The 21,570-nt window shown below is 41.7% G+C and overlaps 1 protein-coding gene across 1 annotated transcript in view; it reads right to left on the reverse strand.

Annotated features, from left to right (window-relative positions):
* Adam23 (ADAM metallopeptidase domain 23) overlaps positions 1-21,570 on the reverse strand; it is a 155,493-nt gene that overhangs the window by 26,352 nt on the left and 107,571 nt on the right. Inside the window, exons 15-23 of the mRNA XM_059278128.1 lie at positions 20,026-20,125; positions 16,429-16,500; positions 15,717-15,806; positions 14,342-14,422; positions 7,521-7,571; positions 6,658-6,721; positions 4,017-4,122; positions 2,630-2,749; positions 232-400 (exon numbers count right to left, since the gene is read on the reverse strand). Coding sequence (XP_059134111.1) covers positions 232-400; positions 2,630-2,749; positions 4,017-4,122; positions 6,658-6,721; positions 7,521-7,571; positions 14,342-14,422; positions 15,717-15,806; positions 16,429-16,500; positions 20,026-20,125 — 853 coding nt within the window. The remainder of the gene's footprint in view (positions 1-231; positions 401-2,629; positions 2,750-4,016; positions 4,123-6,657; positions 6,722-7,520; positions 7,572-14,341; positions 14,423-15,716; positions 15,807-16,428; positions 16,501-20,025; positions 20,126-21,570) is intronic.

Below are 21,570 nucleotides of genomic sequence, written 5' to 3' on the forward strand. Positions count from 1 at the left end.
AGTTATATCTGGAGAATGTGATCAATACAAATAACCAATAATGATATGAGAAATAACAAAATCAAACCAATTTATAAATAATTATTTTAGCAGATAAAGGTACTGAGAAGATGGTGATAATCACGACATAGTCTTAGTAAGAAATGGCTGTATTTGGCTGTCTTGTCACTGTGAACTCGGGATCCCAGATAATGAAGAGTCAAAGCTGTTAACACTGATGTCTCTACTTACCCCATGGCCTGAACAGACTTTCCCCTTGGAATCGAGTGGGCAGCTGCTCATATTCAGGGCTTGGATCTGTAGGCACTTCCGATCTAAACACATCATGGATGGGCCACATGGAGTCCCATCTTCTACGTAGCCCACATCTGTATCATCATCTAAAACTACGTGAGCACCACTGAAAGCAGAGAGGGAGCCACATAAACGTAAGCACCGCACCTACAACACTGTGCCAGCACCAACAAGACTCGCCATTCATGAAACAGAAGAGACTGTTACAGCTAACGAGGGGTTTTCACATCCATTTCTCCTTCCCACCTATCTTTAATAAGAATGCCGGAAAGAAACTACCTTTCATTATCATTATAGCACACATCATCAGGGGCAACTATTCTTGGCAGGGAACATTCTAGCTCTTCTGTTGTTTCCAATATTAAGACAAAGTGAAAGGTGTTTGTGTAAAAAAAAAAGAAGGAGAAAGTGTGTCCTTGGCTCTCCAAGGCATTGTGAGGGAAAGGCGGTATGCGAGGGAAATAATGGTGAGCAAAAACAGCAAAATAAGGTATTTGAAAATTATTATTATCACCCCAGAGGCGTTAACTATCACAATTAAAAAGATAAAGCCAGTCCAGGTCTTCTTTACTAATGTATACTTCTTATGTTTCAAAGTTAGGGGCAATTAGAATCTGAATGATAATTAATGATATAATTACTAGCTGGAATCTTGCTGAATGTTTTTACAAATATGGCAGTTTGCAATATAACCATATAATTTAACAAGGCTATTAAAGACATGTGAGAATGTATACATTGAAAGAGCGTTTCTGTACGTAGAAGGCAGTAGATACTACACTACAGATGCATTCTATGGAAGAGCGTCCTGCCTAAGGCCTCGTTAGAATTACCTCAGAGCCATTTAACAAGATGGAAAAATAGCAGTTATCTGCCCAAGACAACATTATCCAATTGCGCAGAAGTACTCTTAGATAATTTCCAACATTAATTCACTCCCAGAAAAAAAGTGGTTTCGAATTCCAGGATAGTGAAAATGAAGGGCGGATGCCGGGGGGAGCATTCTTTGTTAACATTAATAAACTATATTTTAATAACTATTTTCTGTATGTGATTTGGTACTTGTTAGGTAAGCCAGACACATGCAACATAAAACACTGCTTGAATTGGACTTAGAATAAAAAAAGTAAAACACACAGTGATACATTCCAATGCTCCTAAATTTTAACCTCGGGAAAAATGAGTACAGGTTGCGTGTCCCTCATCCAAAACACTGAACTCCGAAAAGTTCCAAAATCTGAAAGCTTATGAGTACTGACAGGAAGCCATGTGTGGAAAAGTCCAACTAAAACATAGTCACACTTAAAAGGCAGGCACACTGAAAGTACTGGGGGAAAAATTGCTGCTCAAAAGAAGAAATATAAATGGCCAATAAATACAGGACAGTTCAATATGATTCGGGGAACTGCAATTTAAACCACAATGAGATGCCATCTCAACTTACTTAAAGTAGCCACCATTAAAAAAAAAATTACAAATACTGGCTAGAGCAAAGAGAAAAGAAGAACCTTTGTACAGTAAAAGTGGGAGTGTCAATTAGTACGATCTTCAAGAGAATAGTGTGGGGGATTCTTTTAAATACTAGCTAGTACTACTACGTGTCTACTGTAGCGTTACCACAATAGCCAGGATATAGACTCAACCAACCCATCAGCAGAGATGGATATAGGAGATGTGGTGTACACATAACAGAATATCACTTAGCCACAAAGAAGAATGAAAGCTTGTCATTTTCAGAAAATATGTGAACTAGGTTGCACACAGAGAGAGATAGGCACAACACACCACCTCACACATGTATAAACTTTTAAAAGTAGGCTGAACAGTGGAATAATGAAGAGTAGGAGTTTGAGACTATGCAGTGTGGGATGGATGTAATTCATTCATGCTGTACCCTTGTGTGGAGGTATTTCAGTAAACTGTTAATAGACACGGTTACTATGTTAATAAAATAGACACACAAAATTTTTAAAGTTTCCTTCAGTCTTCTGTATGTGTAGGGAATAAATGAAACATAAATTCCATACTTAGTCTTGGATCCCAGCAAACATTCTAAGACCTGAAGACTTCTAATCTCAAGCTTTGGGGGTATGAGACATCACTTGCAACGTAACTCTATTCCTAAGACTGTGACTTGGAAAAAAGGTCTCACTACAACTACAGTTTTGGGCAACTGTAATTTGCAAACCAATATACTACTTTTCAAAAGTGGTTTTCCACATGAAAGGAAAAGATGAAACTGGAAAATCTTAGATCTTTGGTGTTTTCCATTTTTGCTTGCTTGAAATCTGTGATCATTGCACTCCCCTCCTCGTCTCCTGACTTCGTGTGTTACCTGCAGTCAATGACTCGGCCTTGGTGGTAGAAGGACGTCGGGATGATCTCTCCTTGAAGTTGACCAATTCTCGGAGCTCGAGTAAGATTGGTGCACAGCAAGAATCCACAGAACACGTCACTGCACAGGATTCAGAAGGCAGAAGACAGGAAGACTCCAGCTCAAAAAACCACAACTCTCACTACACATACATTAGTTTTTACATGGTATGTTTCTGGGAACCAAACCCAGAACCTAGCATATATTAAGCAAGCAATCTACTATTGACCCTTATCTCCAGTCCTAAAATTTCTCAATATTCTCTTTACTGCAAAATGAAAGCACTCAGACATTCTGGCTTAGCTATGACTCTCCTTGCCTAAGGGACCACAGCTTCACTAATGAAGTGAGCACCCTTGAAAGAAAGGCCTAGAATATTCTCAGTCGGTAGCAGTGCTGCTGTTCCCTACATCTGCTGTCCTGTGCATCCCTCCTCTGCACTCTAGAACTGAGATCGACACAGCCCTCCTAGAAATGGATGTAAGGAAAAGCCCCATCACAGTGGCTGGAAGGGTCACACTTCCAGACAACAAGAAGACAGGTCGTCTACCTTGGAATGTGTGGGTTTTGCATCCACTTGCAACCATGAATTCGCAAGTGCAAGAATTTAAAAGTCAACATTATAAAGATCGCACAGCAGAAGTGAAGAAATCGTTTGGATCTTCGGTGGCATTATTAAAATGACTCACCTGTCACGAGGACACCTCTACCTCCAGCCTAGCTGTTCAATAAACAATGACTCATACCAGAAGATGGCAAAGACGTGAAGCGTCACTTCACTAAAAAAGGAAATTTGCTTCGAAAGGAGCTAAATTCCACTTATAAGTCGGAAAATGCAAATTAAAACCGTGCCAAGATAGCAATCCACACACACATCAGAACTGATAAAAGTAAAAAAAAAAAAAAAAAAAAAAAACCTGTTAAGATCAAGTATTGATGAAAATAGCATATAATATGTATTATGGGAGGGTTTCCCAGAGCACAGCCATTTTTTAGGAAACAATGTGATGTCATCTGATGACAGTGAAAATATGCATCCCTGGGACCTGGCGATTGTTTTGCTAAGTATAGGCCCTAGAGATATGGACACAATACACACTAAGCCACATGTACAAGAATGTCCACAGCTCTACACCTGATTTTATGCCCCCTTTCTTTCCCTCCTCTTCACATTGATCTCTTTTTACTTTTCACAGAATTTACTTCATTAATCTTTCGACAGTTTCCCACAGGTATACATACACTGCGTCCACAACTCTCCTATTTTTTTTTTTTTTTGTTCATGTTGTGCTTGTGTCAGCCTGGGAGAGCCCCCCCCCCCCGGCTCCGCCCCAGGGTGCCCACTCACTGTTTGCTGCACTGGATCCATCGGTCTCCGTCTTTACCGCAGTTACCCTTCTCGGTGCCCTCCGTATTCAGCTTCTCGTAGCAGAACTTGTCTGACCCTGAAGCCTCTATCAGGGACGGACGAGAGGAGAGAACACACTTTACTTCTCTGGGCTCCTCACACTCAGTGGGGTGCCACAAAGTGTCCATCGGCTGCTTCTCGGAAATGGAAAAAAAAAAGGGGGGGGACGCTTGATTGCCCATTCCTATGGTGGAAACGTGCAAGGGCTGATTCCAAGCTGTGGATGTGCCGTTCACCGACCGGCTCAGCAAAACCTCCAAAATTCAGCTGCTTTTGGAAGCTAGGGCAAAAATGCTCCAGCACAGCACTGTCTGGAATATGAGAAGTCTCTAGGCAGATCTTGCTGGTGGGTTTGAAGGTGACCAGGGAGAAAAAAAATCACTGGCAGCAATAAGCACACCACCACCACACAGTAAACAAATATGTATTCTTAATCCTGCTTTATTATAGTGTGTGTGTGTGTGTGTGTGTGTGTGTGTGTGTGTGTGTGTGTGTGTGTGTTGGGGGGGTGATGTCTATCTATGGGTGTTGTGCCTAGATGTACACCTGTATACCATGTGCATGCAGCGTCAAATGAGGCCAGAAGAGGGCACCAGATCCCCTGGAAATGGAGTTACTGACAGTTGTTAGCCATCCTGTGAGTGTTGGGAATGGAACCCGGGATCTCTGGAAGAGCAATCGGTGCTCTTAACCACAGATCCACCTCTCCAGCCTTCTTAATCTTGTTTTATGTTAATATTCAGGATTAATTTCAAAATCTCAGCCCACTGAGGTTGTTAGGGCTTTTTTTTTTTTTTTTTTTTTTTTTTTTTTTTTTTTTTTGAGACAGAGTCTTACTCTTTCGACCCAGCTGGCCTGGAACTCATTACTCAGTCCAAGCTGGCCTTTAACTACTAGTAATCCTCCTGTCTCAACTTCCCAAGTGCTGAGATGGCAGGCATGAGCCACCATGCCTGGCACATTATGTCCTTATTATCTTTACCTGACTGTAACTCTTCCACATGAACGACACCTGTCAAACACTGAAATCACTCATATGACCTCTTTCTCCATGTTGGAAGACCCAGCCTCAGCCAGCTAGGGAGTCTCATTTCTCAGCCTTGCTATCCTGATTAGTTTTTTTTTTATTTTTGTTTTTGTTTTTTAATCAACTTGACACAAACTACAGTCACCTCAAAAGAGGGAAGTTTAATTGAAAATTTATCTCCATCAAAGTGGTCTGTGAGCAAGTGGGCAATCATTTTCTTGATTAATATTTGATGTGGGAGGGCCCAGCCCACTGTGGGTACTGCCACTCCTGGGCAGGTGGTTCTGGGCTGTATAAGAAATCAGGCTGAGCCAGTCTTAAGGAACAAGCCAGTAAGCAGCACCCCTCCATGCTTTCTGCTTCAATTTCTGCCTCCAGGTTCCGGCCTGAGGCCCTGTGCTAACTTCCCTCAGTGATGGAGTATGATACGGAAGTATAAAGCCAAATAAATCGTTTCCTCCCCCAAAGTTGGTTTTCTCAGTGGTTTTTTTTTTTGTTTTTTTGTTTTGTTTTGTTTTGTTTTTTTGTTTTTTTTAATCAGAAAGCAAACTAGGGCAATTCCTGTGTTGCCCTCATGAACTAAAATTCTGAGTCACTGTAAACGTCAGCCAGTCGATGTGTGTATTAACATTTAGGCAATGTCGGGGATTTGTTACCATGGACCTGTGTGCTCCCAGGGAAATTCCTGCATGTCATTAATTTAACTGAGACAGTGAATGACAACTGAAAAAAAAAAAACAAGTCTGTTCCTCTCCTACTAGCAAAATACAAAGTAAATCATGCCATCACGTAAGTGGTCAGACTGTGACCTTGACCATGGCACTGGGCCCTGTGGTTGCCGGTAGCTGCAACATCCCATACATAACAGCCAAGGTCAGTGAAAGACACTTTGGTTTCCATGACAATATCTCACTTGGATATCTGTTTTCCACAGTTTTTGCTGCATCATCCTCATCATTATTGGAGGTTTACTGGGAATTGAACCCGAAGCCTCTTGTACATTCTAGCCATTGAGTTATACTTCCAGGCCTGGGCATAGCTTTCATACCATCTCTTTTATTTTCATCCTTTTCTAGACTTTTCTTTCATGTCACTCCCTGCTGTGTACCTCTGTCACAGACTGGAAGAGAAGAACCGTGCAAAGGAAACTGGGTACGGCTAGCAGGCAGGAAAATGCAACCTGCTTGTAAGGAAACTGGGTACTGCTAGCAGGCAAGAAGATGCAACCTGCTTGTAAGGAAACTGGGTACTGCTAGCAGGCAGGAAGATGCAACCTGCTTGTAAGGAAACTGGGTACAGCTAGCAGGCAGGACATGCAACCTGCTTGTAAGGAAACTGGGTACAGCTAGCAGGCAGGACATGCAACCTGCTTGTAAGAAAACTGGGTACGGCTAGCAGGCAGGACATGCAACCTGCTTGTAAGGAAACTGGGTACAGCTAGCAGGCAGGACATGCAACCTGCTTGTAAGGAAACTGGGTACAGCTAGCAGGCAGGACATGCAACCTGCTTGTAAGGAAACTGGGTACGGCTAGCAGGCAGGACATGCCACCTACTTGTTCCCCAGATGTACTGGCACTGGTTGTCTCTCGTCTTGCACTCCCCGTTGTAGCAGCGACCCTGAGAGAAAGAGCACGTACGTTCTGAGTCACAGGTCCCCAGGGCCACTTTCCCCCAAATTCTGACTGCAAGGTCCCCTTCCGGGTGAGTTACACAAAGTTCTCTCCATCCCATTCTCAAGCATTTTCACAGTGGCCAATAAGAAACCCAAACATGTAAGAACTGTAAGAGCCGCCAATAAGAAACCCAAACATGTAAGAAGAACTCTAAGACCCGCCAATAAGAAACCCAAACATGTAAGAACTCTAAGACCCGTCAATAAGAAACACAAATATGTAAGAAGTACTCTAAGACCCGCCACATTAAAATTGAAAAGCTCAGGGTACACTGAGCAGCACAGCTCTTTAAATGTAAAATAATTATTGGAGCTTGAATTTTCATGGGGAACAGATATTTGTACCGTTCTGCAAATGATACCAAAATGACTTTTAGCCTCTCTTATATGTGGATGGGGGGGGGGGGGGTCTATCATACTGACTTGAGAAAAGTCTTATAAAAGATGACCATCTTTTTGCTAAACAGACAGGCTAAAATTATTTAAGGGTGGTCACAGCTCGGCAAAGTAGAGGCCTGGTTTCAGGTGCCATTGCATTCCTTTTTCTTTTCTTTCAATCTGGACAGTTTGTCACTGATGAAACACATGTAATATTCGGAATGAAATAAAGCTGATATGAACCAGCACCCCACTGCAATTTACTTTAGTAAATTTCCTTCTAAAGTTACAATTATCAAAAGGAAGGAAGAAATAGCACTAATCCTTTCTAAATTACACTGAAATCTCACTTAGAGCCCAGCGTACCTGATTTTGATTGCAGGCATAGCCATCTTGTTTATGGAGATTTGGTGGGCACTGAAAAATATTATCTTTTTAATTGATGTGCAGCATATAAAATACCTTTCAGAAAATGCATTTAATATATAAAAATGAGAGGGAAAGTAAATGCACAATTAGGACCATTTAGAAAAACACACAACTCCATTAATAGGTTGTTTAATTTAATTCTATCATTACTAAAATGAATAAATTCCATGCAGTTAATTCTTTTTATGTTTCTCTGTTTACCAGGAGATGGGCTAAATAAAAAATAACATTCACTTGGCAAAAAGCTACAAGCAGAAGGGACAAAAATGGGCAGTGAAGGGGTGAATCAGCTTGCTGTGTACGAGTGGACACATTAAGAAATAATTTGCAAGACCTTTCCAAGCTCCTTGTAAATGTCAAATCTGCATGTGACATGGTGACATGTGCCTATGGGACACTTTGCAGAAGCAGAAGAAACAGTCTTGAACCACAATGCAATCAACGTAAGTGCTGTACCACTGTGACATCTCTGACCTCTCAAACCACAGACTTGTACTAGAAAAATCTACGGGGAAGTAGGTTTTTTGTTTTTTTTTTTTTTTTTTTTTTAGCAAAACTATCTATCACACCATTTTAAAGTGCACTTCATTTTACCCAGAAGTTATCCAGAATAAGTGAAGTTACACTTTTTACACAGTTAAGAGAGTGAGGGAAATGTCAGGTGCCAGAATGTCGAAAGAGAATATGGGACAAGGAGTAAGTAACGTAGGGAGATGCATGGAGGTCCTTCCTCGTTCCCTATTTTCTCAGCCAATGGCTTTTCACCCTAACAATGGCTCAGGCCTCAATCCAGAGCCTCCATCCTTCTTCATCGGCAACCCCGTTTGTCTTTTCATCTCACATACACCATCCAGTGTGACTGCAAATCCTCAGATGCACTTGGAAACATCAACTCTTTTTTTTTTTTTTTTTTTTTGGTTTTTCGAGACAGGGTTTCTCTGTGTAGTTTTTGGTGCCTGTCCTGGAACTCACTTTGTAGCCCAGGCTGGCCTCGAACTCTCAGAGATCCGCCTGGCTCTGCCTCCCGAGTGCTGGGATTAAAGGCGTGCGCCACCACCGCCCGGCCGAAACACCAACTCTTTTCCACAATTTCTACCATCTAGTCCCAGGTCTAGGCTGCCATCATTCGAACCTGTGTTATACTCCCCAACCCAGGCCTCCCTGCTTACACTCCGGTTCACTGTACCGCTCCCAGAGAGATCCCTTAAAACATAAACACCAAATCATGTTGGTCCCCTGCTTAAAAATTCTGAATCTCGTCCAAGTTCCACGTGTCTGCCTCTCCCATCCACACCCCATTATCTCCCTGATCTCATTTCCAGCTCTCTCAATAGTTGATGGGACTGCCTGTGATATGCCAGGCATGCTGCCAGCCCACTGCCTGACGACTGCAAGGCTCATGCCATCTTCTCTCTAGGGGTCTTGCTCAACCATCACCCTCCCAAAGAGACTTTTCTAAACCACCTTCTTTAAGGCGGCCGCTCCCTCCCATGCTGGCATTCTCTGTCCCCCATTTCCTACATGCTCCTTCTCCACCACACCTACCACCAACTGACAATCCATATACTTCCCCTGTGGGCTCACTTTCGTGCCCACAATTACACAGGCTCCGTGCAGGCAGGGTTTTCTGGTTGCTTTTCCTGCAGCACAAAGCAACACCGGGCTGCCTTGGGCGCTCAATTACTACCAGCCGACTAAGAAAATGAATGGACCGCCCATACTGGTAAAATAGAGTTCTTTTAGGCTGCACACCTAGGGCGGTGCATTGAGCTCGTCACAGAAGGATGAGGACTCATGCAGCATTTCCCAGGAGCAATGATAACACTCCAGGACACTTTGCAAAAAAAAAAAAAAAAAAAAAAGAAAGAAAAAGAAAGAAAGAAAGTCAGTTCTACATCTTCCTAAAGGCTGGAGCCCCTGACGGTTTTATCCATCATGACTTTTCGCTCTGCCTGGTGCTGACTATCTTCGGGATGTGTTGATTGACACTAACACAAACTTTACAGAAGCAGAGGTCCCTGTGGCCTCTTCCATCTCTCTGAATTCCCTCAGAAAACCATCATTATCTCGTTAATCAACGACCATCAATTATTCACTTATCCTAAAACCAGTACAACCACAGTAAATAGAAATGGGGAGAGGGGAAAAAAGGCATTCCAAGAACAGGCATGTCACCTTTGTGACGTCTTGAGAAGGAAAGGAAAGGAAAAAAAAAAAAACTGGAAGACTGCTCTCCTGACACACACACAAAAAAATAGCCCTCATTATAAACTGTCACAGCCACAAGTGAGGTGACTTCTAATCAATCTGCTTGTAGTTTAGGCTAAGAAAAGCCAGTTGTTAAGACAGGTGTGGCGGTGCACACCTGCTGTGGTGATCTGAATGAGAACGGCCCCATGGGCACACGGATTTGAATACTTGGTCCCCAGTTGGTAAAACGGTTTGGCTCTTCTATAATTTGTTTCAGTCAAGGGATTTGTCATGGCAATCACAGCAACAGAAAAGTCACTGAGACACTTGGAATCCCAGCAGTCTGGAGGCAGCAAGCAGGAATGGAATGATCATGGCCAGCCTGGGCTGCAAAATAGGATCTTGCCTGAACAAAACAAAAACAAAAAAACAAACAAACAAAAAAAAATCATTAAGGGCAGTTGCTCATCACTGAAATATTTAATGGGAAATATCTGAGTCTTCTTTCATCCTCCCGGGGTGTGCAGAACAGGAGTAAATCTAGACTTCTCCTCTCAGAGTAAAGCTCTGGAGCACCACTGCACCCCAGATTCACCTGGGATGCCATGTAGGAAGTGGGGCGGTGGCGGGGGGTGGGGGAAGGGGAGTGGGGGAGGTAACAGCTTGACCACAACACTGCCATGACAGGTTTAGAGGCCCAGACACAGCCTCTGTAACAGGCTTACTGGCAGGTAACACCCAGAATCCAGAAAAGGCCATGAGCTAACCCACCCAGGGAGGGCCTGCATCTAAGGGGAAATCCCTGGCATTCCAAACATTCCCTATATGGGATTGGGTCTCTGTGGTTATCTTTTGGGGGTCTGCGTGATCTGGGCATACCAGAAGATTCACCTGAAGCGGTTTCAATGGTGCTTATTTTAAATTGTGGAATACCCCCACTAATTATTAGTGCTTGCAGAGACTATTTCAAATATCTTTGTTATGTCACTGTATTGTTTGAGGATTTCTTTCAGTTCCTTGAGTATTGATTGTTCCGTCATAAACCGCGCAACAAAAAAGAAAAAAGTTCAACACAGCTCTGAACGAGGTGTCTCCATCAAATCCCGCCCCTCAGAGCTCAGGGAACTCAACAGACTGAGAAGGCAGAGGGAGCTGGGGAGACAGGGGCTGAAGGACATCAGGAGAACAAGGCCCTCTAAAACAACTGAGCAAGGCTCATCTGAACTCAGAGACTGAAAGAGCAAGCACAGGGCCTATACAGGTCTGCACCAGGTCCTCTGTGTAGATAGTATAGCTTTCAGTTTAGCACTGTTACAGGACTCCCAAGTGTGTGAAGGAATGGGTCTCTGATACTTGTGCCTTCTCTTGGGGCTCTTTTATATTTTCGTTGGCTTGGCTTGTCCAACTTGGATATGATGATTTTTGTTTTATTTCATTATATTTTATTTTTTGTGTTTTAAAAGAAAGGAGTTCAGAGATATCATTAGATGCTAATATAAAAATTAACTAAAAACATGAAGTCAAAAAGACAAGGGCATAATACAGCTATGGGTTGCAGAGATTCTATTTCATAAAAACTCTGAATATCAATAAATTCAAAATCCATTGTCCCTTACAAAATAGAAGAAAATATTATGGCTTTTATGTCCTTCTACATCAACCACCTACTTTGGGTTCATTCTGATGATCAGATTTTTATTTTTATTTATTTATTTATTTATTTATTTATTTATTTATTTATTTATTTATTTATTGGTTTTTTGAGACAGGGTTTCTCTGTGTAGCTTTGCGCCTTTTCCTGGAACTCACTTGGTAGCCCAGGCTGGCTTTGAACTCACAGAGATCCGCCTGACTCTGCCTCCTGAGTGCTGGGATTAAAGGCGTGCGCCACCACCACCCGGCCTGATTTTTAAAATTACTAATAAAATAACATTCTATTCTAATGTGCCATTGAAAGATGAATTTAACGGTATGGTTTCCACCAAAGATACATGAGGTAAAAAGAAAAACAATTGCATTTCTTAGACAATAAAATAGGTTGAGCAAAGAGGCCCTATTTTATTTTACTTTTGTGTATATGTGTGTGTGTGTGTATAGTGTATGAACACATGTGTATTGTGGTGTGTGTGTGTGTGTGTGTGTGGTGTGTGTGTATATGTGTGTGTATAGTGTATGAACACATGTGTATTGTGGTGTGTGTGTGTGTGTGTGTGTGTGTGGTGTATGTGTGTGTGGTGTGTGTGTATATGTGTGTGTATAGTGTATGAACACGTGTAATGTGGTGTGTGTGTGTGGTGCGTATGTGCACACCCAACTCCATGTGTGCCTGTGGAGATCAGAGGTTGACTCTGGGTATCTTCTAATCACTCTCCACATCTGTGTGTTGGGACAGGGTCTCTCACCTGACCTGGAACCCACTAATCAGCTAGATTAGCTGCTCGGGAATTCTCCTGTGTCCGCCTCCCATGCTGAGATTACAGGCATGTGCCATTACATGTGCTTTCATGGGGATGCTGGGGATCCAAACGCAGGCCCGCAGGCTTGAACGGGAAGGCTTTTATCCACCAAACCACTCCCCAGCCCCAATGTCCTCATTCTAAAAACCTCATTTCCAGTAAACTCCACGGCAATTCAGGAATTAAGGATTGAAAGTCTTCTAAGGAGACTAAACATGAGAGCCAAGGGCACATACTGCAGTTACGAAAACAGTAATATTCTATGAAACTAACAACTCGATCAAATTGTACGTCAGGATTGTTAGACTTGTGAAAGACAGAATCCACAATTCTTGCACTGTCCTTACACTACAGAGAAAAAAATGCAAAGGAATCCGCTTGTATATCTAAATATGAGGGGCAGATGTGCAAGAAGGAGACACACAGGACATGTTTCCATGTGCTACATCATTAACAGAGCCATGGGTAACAATATGAAGACCTTTCTAAAGGCTAACTGGCGTATTCCTTTCTCTCTTCTCACAGTCCCTTCTAGCAAACAGAACTCCATACAGCCAACCATTCTGCTCTCCCACTACTGGACTGATTCGCTGATAAGCTGGTGGAGAATAATTAGACACTCTGAGCCAGAAAATGTAATGTGGATGGGAAGCCAGCAGTGTCCAGTGCTTCGCCAGGCTATCCACTGTGGAAGGGCCTGCCTCTGTAGGGGAGTCACACTGGAACCCATGGTGTCAGTTACCTGTCGCTACAAATTGAACCAGGATCTATTAAAAGACACACATCGCCCTTGTATCAAGTGATACCTAGAACTCAAGTTGGTCACTGTCATTTTCATAGTGTGATCGTTTGACTTCAAACTGTACTGTATCCATTGTGATCCCAGGGGAAGCCGCTGCACCTTGCAGCTGGTAACTCCAGTCCTGGGAACTTCATCTAGAGAGACAGCTCTCCATGAGAAACAGACCTGCAAATGCACAGAGGTCTTTACTTCCATATTGACATATGAAAGAAAACTAGCAAACTCTAATGGGGAACCACTGGGTAAAAATCAACTGATAAATTTGCATCATGTGATCATAAAACACACACACACACACACACACACACACACACACACACACACACGCTCAGGAAAGCCTTCTGAAGACCCATCAGAAAGAAAATGAAGGTCAAATGAAATCCCAAATCCTTTCTGTGGCACACAGGTCCCACCAGCTAGAACCCTGACATCCTTTGGAAACTTTTTGTACTCAACTCCAGCTCTGCCTTTAATACTACTTCCATGGAAGCCATGCCTCTGCAGTTGCTGTTCACAAACTAACTCCTTCCACAGCTACTGCAATACCCTCTCCTCTAACCTAATATCCCACCATATTCTTCTTTACACAGCACCTTATTGTATACATACACATATCTCTATAGGTTTAACTTATTTGCCTCGCTACACACAACAGAACCTAAGTTTCACTAGAGCAAGGACTCAACAATCACGTTCCCTTCGACATCCTGGCATTTACAGCAGTACTTGGCAAGCAGCTCAACAGATGTTCATTTGAATGGCAAATAAGGACATAAAATAACATGTTATAAATAAAAAACTGCAAAAATTATACAAAAAGGAATTCAAGAAGTCAATATTAATTACAGTGTTATAACCACTTTAATGGACCAAAGTCGTGCCAAAGCACAGAGGCCGAGAAGCAGGACCGCAGGGTACAGTGGCAGCTGACAAGAAATTAGAAGCTCTGCTTGCTCCTGGTCTCCTACATCAGCTCCCTTCCGAAACTTGTTTTCAAAAAAAAAAAAAATGTGTTCACAATGTTTGAAGACAGCATGTAAGATGCGGGGGCCTAAGGAAAAAGGTTTATGAGTTGAGTATAAATCGTCTGAAAATATTTATGAAGGGGAAATTTAGAAAAAAGAGATGAGAGAGATGAAAATCCCCAAATACTACACCCAACTCCCTGAAGTAATAGTATGGTAGAGAGCTAGAAACACCTAGAAAACAAAGCTAAATAAAGAAAACCAAAACAGGTCCACACATTCAGTCTTTATCGAAGGAATTAAACTATGCATTGCACAATAGAGCTCAGATGCAGTTTTCCATACCTGGCCAGAGTCTCCAGTGCAGTATTCCGTGATATCACAGCTGTTGACAGCATCCCGACATTCATACCCTCGTGACTGAAACTGCAAACCAAAACCCAACATTAGGAGCTGGTGTGAACTGAGTCTCCAAAAAGCTGCCACCCTTACATTCACCAGCAGTCCTGTGCTTTCTCGCAATCATTACAATTTAGTAAAATCACTGAAGGTTAGAAATGAGACTCAGATGCTCATCCGACACCGAAGAGGAGCACCAAACAGACACACTGTGTGGAGACTGCAAAACCCACTGTCTCCACCTATTAAGAAAACAATGTGATGAAAATTATGTGAAGAAGATACACTGGTTTAGCTTAACACAAAGGAACGAAACACTGTCATTAAACGTTCAAGATTTCTCTGGCGGACTGATATGCATACCAAACCGTCACTAATTTGTCCATTAGTGTATTAATCTTGCTTTAGATAAATACATGCAACAAATTACAATGAATTCATATAAATCATCGTCAGTGGTGTCCATGACTACCTGTGATAAATAAAACATTTTGTTTGTCTGGCAAAGAATGGGTAAATGAGAAGTCTCAATTAGCCTCAAGCAATTTATCATTTGGTAGGTAATGTAAAGCAAGCACAAACTAGGCTGGAATCTTCTAGCATATCGTGATATAGAACCTCCACTGTTATTAAAAAAGTAATAAAGTTGTATAATTTTATAGTTATCAGAAATGTCATGAATCTGATATATGAGAAAAAAGAGTATTAAAATGACTTTTCAAAATTAACTGGCAGTCACTGTAAGTGGAAGACTATACACACACATACTCTCTCTCTCTCTCTCTCTCTCTCTCTCTCTCTCTCTCTCTCTCTCTCTCTCACACACACACACACACACACACACACACACACACACGCATGCACACTTGTGAACATATGTGAACGTCCTCATCTGGCTTTCTTGACTTTACAAAAGATTCAGAAAGCCAAATGGGAGATATAAGGACTAGTGTTTCTACTGTGGGTCTAAAACGAATTAGGGTAAGTTTTGAAAGACAAATGTTGGAAGTAGGTCTTATTATTCAAAAGACCAACCGAAATTGTTCGCCTCTGTCCGATGATTTAATCTGTCCATCTGTGTTAATAGAGCATCTTGGAGGATGCACAGGTACACCCTCTAGAGGAAGTAGGGGAGTGTGGATAACAGAGAAGATGCCTGCTATGACTCACAGAAGTTGGGTATAACTATCGATTCTACAATATCACTGGGCTAACATGCATAAACTTGTCTCAAGTTTATTCCAAAGTTCAACAGACATGTGGAGATGGTTGGCTCCTTTGTGAATGAATGAGAGGAAAGATGAAATTTCAAGGGACTCACAAGACACGAGGTGTTGTTGCAGCAGGGGCCATCACTGCAGTGCGCCCCGTTGGAGAGCGAGCATTTCTTACAGCAAACTCCATAGCATTCCTAGAGAGAGAAAACACTCCTGTGAGCACACCAGGAACATGCAGCCGTTCATTCAGCATTCCCTCCATGAGTAGCTTATGCATCAGATAACAAGACTTCTATAAACAGTACTAACATTCTAGGAAGGAATCAATCACTTTAAATGATGACAGACTCCAGCCACATTTCTCAGCAGACTGTTCTATCAGTATGATTATTCATTAGCAGGCACCTTCCCTCTCCCGCCCCCTCCCCACCGCCAAAACACAAACGCCTCTATAACTCTACCATGTTCTTAATACCCGGGTTTAGTTTTATAAAGGAAAAAAAAATAACACACAGCATAGGAAAAACATTCTGTAGAAGGTGCCTGAGATGAATATGAGCTCTGAATTAACTTTGTAAAGGTCAGGGATTTGATTAGAACAATCCATTAGGCTTTTCAGACAAGGCTGTAACGACAACATGACTAATTCTTAGGTGTCTGAGCTAGGATGAAGCATTGATCATAGCGATCAGGAAAAAAAGAAAAAAAAATAAGGCAGTGACCCATGATGAATGATAGCTTGGCTGCTCACTACTCTTGTCTTGTTAACTCAGAGGGTGAACCGCACTAAAAGTAAAGACATTCTCTTATACCTACCACATGGAAACCACAATCACATTCCTCCCCGGCCTCTACATATCCATTTCCACACTCTGTGGGCTCAAACAGCTGAAAGAGATTGGAGAATGCAAAGAGCAGCATTTGAATTTATCACAGAAAATCCACACACCAACCTGGCCATCTGCAAAGCTATGTTACTCGCTGTCATATGATTCTTCTATGATTTATTATTATTTTACATTTCTTTTTATTTATGTATATGTGTGTAGTGATGTAAAGGTATGCACACAAGCACATGGGTTGCCACAGAGGCCAGAAGAGAGCACTGGGTCCCCTGGAGCTGGAGACACAAATGGTTGTGAGCTGTGCAGCATTGTGCAGAGACCCAAATTCCAGTCTTCTGAAAGAGCAGCAAGTTCCCTTAACTGCTAAGCCATCCTTCTAGACCCCTAACTTTTTACTATGGCATTATATATATATATATATATATATATATATATATATATATATATATATATATATATATAGTGTGTGTGTGTGTGAGGGGGGAAATACTATTCACTTATTAATAACACTCTTAAAAACATGTTAGAAAGGGGGATTTCCTTAGTGGGGTCCCAGGAGACGACCTTAAGCATTAGAATGACTTTTTATGGAGATAAGCCATCAAGAGAAATGGATCGCTTCCCATGTTTTCTAATGGGGCTAAAATGTATTACTAATAAGACTCATAGATATCTAATCTGCTGACTTGACTGAAGGCAGCTAAGAAGACATCAAAACTGTCAGAAAGATAAATATGTTTAGTCAAAGCCAAATGTGAGATATACAACCAAGGAAACGCCAACAAGCTTAGAACAATGTTGCCAGAGATTCAAAGCCATCACACTCATTGGAAAGAAATGTGCATTGTCTGGCACAAAGTCCCACCATTGTATTTCTTGAATTACCTGTGAGCAGAAAGAAAATGAATCCAGTAACTTGGGAATTTCGTTAAATTAACTATGTACAAATACTCAATCTCTTAATACCCAATTCAGTTTCATGAAGAAAAAAAATTAATGTATAGACATGTGAACGAAAACATAGAATTCTCTCAGTCATTGCTGAGGTCATAACAGAGGCAAGTTTCTAGAATATTCCCCCCTAGTGATGCCATGAACTTGTTTCTGGATGAAAATATGGTAGACCAATTGTTGGGGAAGTTGATTACGTATGACAAATGTGTCTATTTCCTATTGGAACAGGATTTCTCTGGGTACGATGACCACTTCTGGGTGTGTGTTGTGGGGAGCTGGAACACCACATCCCAACCACAAATGCTCAAAGCTGTGAACAAGAGAGGAAGAACCTGCCCCCAGCAGCCATACACACTGTGGGCAACAGTTACCTTCCACTGAGTCTACCCAAGAAAGACCTGGTTCTACTAGTTCCAGGAAGGAACTATTATAAAAAGCAAGAAAAGTTTCCTGCCAAGCTGGATGGGAGTCAATAATGCTAATCTCCATGCTATTCTGATTGGCAGGCAGGAGATAATAGAAAAGGGCCAAGGCTGCTAAAAAATAACCAACACTTCCCATCTTTTCATTCTTGGTTCTTTCCCCTTCCTGAGATGGGTCACCATCTCAAACCAGCTGGAAATCACAGCAATTGGGAAGATTTCGAAAGCACAGAAAAATATGCATATAAACTGAAAATGACAAGCAACACATGTCTATGCATATATTCACTGACTAAGAACACTAGGGAGAAAAAAATAGTTCTTTGACATATACATATAAACTATTCCACTGCGATCCACAGGGCCTTCTTTTTTAATCACTGTAACTTGTAGTTTAAAAGGAGAAATTATCCTTCTGAAATTGAATATGTAAACACTTTGTGTGTGTGTGTGAAATTCCCAAGTTACCGGGATATAATTTTCTTCCTGCCGTAGGAAACCTGAGAAAAGCAATGGTCGATCTTTGTGTATCTCCTAGAAACCTTAACCGCCCCCAGACAAGCGAGTGCTGTTTCCTCAAGCACCCTGCTTACAATCAGCTGCCGTCTGCAAGGCAAGGTAACACTAACCATGCACTGTGTGATTCGAAACTGCCAGCAGTCCACATTAGGACTTTATCACAGATCTCACTCTTTTCAAAGGCCTGGAAGCCTTCTGGTTTCTGTGCCTGGAGGTGACGGCCAAGAAAGGCCTTCGGCCTATTTTAATGATGCAAAGTCACTTTAAAAAGTCTCAATTCCTTTTTCTGGGATTTACAGAGCTTTTATTTCACTGAGCTTTTACAGGGATGTCAGATCCCAGGCTTCCATTCCCTGACCCAGCTGTATCCCTCAGCTCCAGGTATGGAATAAATTAGTCTACCCGTTGTTTGCCTTAATCACCTTTTTTTTTTTTTTTTTTTTAAAGAAAAGGTCACCATGATATTGCCACTTTTAAATTTGTAGAGTAGCGAACATTTTCTATACAAATGAACTCTGTCTGACTCATGAGGTGTATTCTAAAGGAAAAGTGAATTTTTTTCCATGTTCAGATTCCACTACCATCTGCTAAGTGCAGATACGGTCTTTTCAGCTGCTGGCCTGCTTCATTTCCAAAAAGGCTCCTATAAAAACACCGAGCCTTATGCAAAGGCTTTAGCCTGTCAGTTTGAGAATTCTGTCTTTGGTGAACTTTAGCCAAGAATGATGACTGGCCATGTTCAACGTCAAGGGGACTGGAGCACATCCTATAATCAAACCATTTCATGCTTCCACAGCAAGACATAAATATTTACATCGTGAGGACTGAATGAAGACTTTCAAAATTTAGGCGATTTTCTGTTAAATGTGTTTTCTGAAAACTCCTAAAAACCTCTTCTGGAAATGTGTAGGGTTTTTTTGTTTTGTTTTTCTTAATTTGTGGCTACAGAGCTGCAATATCGTTTATACATACTCCTGTGAAATGCCAGGGACTGCCTGGGCTGCCAGGGGAAGGGGACTATGTGGCAGAATTACCTGTGGTACTTACAGAATCTGTAAGTGTTAGACCAAAACCATTTTGTGTGTGTGTGTGTGTGTGTGTGTGTGTGTGTGTGTGTGTGTGTGTGTGTGTGTCTTGGCTGATATCAGTAATGCCTCCTTCCTGGGATTAGATCACTGTAGAAAGTGAAGGAGTTGGGGCTGGAGGGTAGATGAGGCTCTCAGGAAGAGAGGGAAATTAAGCATCCAGAAAGAATGTCAGGGTTAAATGAGATTGTTGGCAAAGAATGGATTCAAGTAAGAGAGTTCTTTTCGTTATTATTCCCCATCCCTTAGCAAAAAGGTGGAAACCCTAACATAAAAATTGGGGGGAATTTTTGCATTTTGGGGGGCTTGTGGAGTCTGCAAGCAAGCACTGGACACAGATCCACAATTTGATCTTTCACTCAGTCTTCAGCATGCAGAGACTTCCTATAACTGAACATCTTTCCATGGTGGGTATAGTGGTTCCTACCTGTAATTCTAGCATTTGGGAGGCTGAGGAAGGGAGATTGCTTGTGACAATATATTAAACTGTGAGACAAAAGACCTGCTTTCTGAGATAAATCTCTGATGTTTGGCACATTCTTACTTCTAAGCTTTGGAAAAAATAATTTTACTTTCTAAATTGCTAACCTTTGTTGGCCTGTTGAAAAGACAGGATCCGCCTCCTCTCTGTAAGAAGTCTCTGTATTCTGCAATGCTGCACTTGGAGAACTTTCGAGAATGGGATACCCTTAAGAAACAAAGAATCAAGGATGCAAACAATTTAACAAGAGCAATCATAAGAGAAGAAAATTAAGAACCACTGAATGCTCACTCTGGATGTAGATGAATCTACACAAATATTGACAAGATGTGTGAACCCAAATGGCTATGTTTATGGGGTGGAGCATGTAAAAGAAAGAAAAGGAAAAACCATCACAGAACCAGGGGCTTGTTTACTCCCTAGCTATCAACTCTCCTGAAATCTGTCTTGAAACACAAATCTGTCTTAAAATACAACTTGAAAGAGTTACTATAAAACCTGAAATCAAAGATAGGTTTTAAAGTTCGATTATTTTTATTTACGATGTCTCAATAAAGACAGTTTTTTTGTCCTGTTCTGAATAAAGGGGCTCATCAGCCTACTAGACCTTATTTATTTATTTTTTTTGAAGAGGGAGTCAGGAGAGTCAATTTATTAAAGACAATGTTACTCAGGCTTCAACAATCCAAATTTTAAGTAAATGAATAAACCCTGAAGTATGTGCTGGATCATACATGCATATGTTATCAGTGTGTATGCCCACAGCAAACAAGAATTAAGGCATGCTCCCATGAGCAATGGTTCTTTATTCTTCATTTCAAATACAATTATTGAGCAATATTCATGATTTAGCATGAATAAAAAATGAACCTCTCTGTAATTTATTCAATCAAATTAAGACCCCTATGTCAACACACAAGGGAATAGCACACACACACACACACACACACACACACACACACACACACACACGTCAAGGTTAAGCTAAATCATACACGATGCTTCCTCGGGAATATCTGCAGTAGTGCCCAGTAGGAGAAGCCGTTCTAGGATATAATACAATAGTTTACGTATTCTGATATATGAGGGTACTTGTGGAGTTAAAACTCACCTTTTATTGACGGTGATGTCTTATAAGAAGTATATCAAATATATGTCTGAGAAAACATACATTAACTTCAAATAGTCTATTACATCTTATAAATACTCAATCCAAAACTCATTTAGAAACTGACAGTTTAAAAGACAATAATATTGTCCTATGAAACCAACATTATGAGTGGTACTGTTCTCTATGGCAGCTACGAACCCTGTGTTATTATTATACAGGACTCAACCGTGGAGCACAAGTAACGCGGCTGGGGAAGGGCAAGCCTCTCAAGACGGGACTGCATTTCTAGGAGCATGTTCCGAAGTCGTGGGGAGAGCGGCTAACTGCACATACCTTCTCCTCTCCAGGGTCTGGTGGGAGGAGGCAGGGGCCCTGGGAAAGGAGGTGGTAACCAGTGCAGAATAAAGGTAGGACAAAAAACTGGAGCGCGCAGGTGTCTGGCCTGAACAAAGACAGTAAGAGACACCTCTCCCTCCGACTGCGAGTGGGCTACCGCTTAGGAGGTTTAGTCAGTGGCCTGCACAGCGCAGGAGTCTTGTGC

The sequence above is a fragment of the Peromyscus eremicus genome, chromosome 13, assembly GCF_949786415.1.
Source record: "Peromyscus eremicus chromosome 13, PerEre_H2_v1, whole genome shotgun sequence".
Classification (NCBI taxonomy): domain Eukaryota; kingdom Metazoa; phylum Chordata; class Mammalia; order Rodentia; family Cricetidae; genus Peromyscus; species Peromyscus eremicus.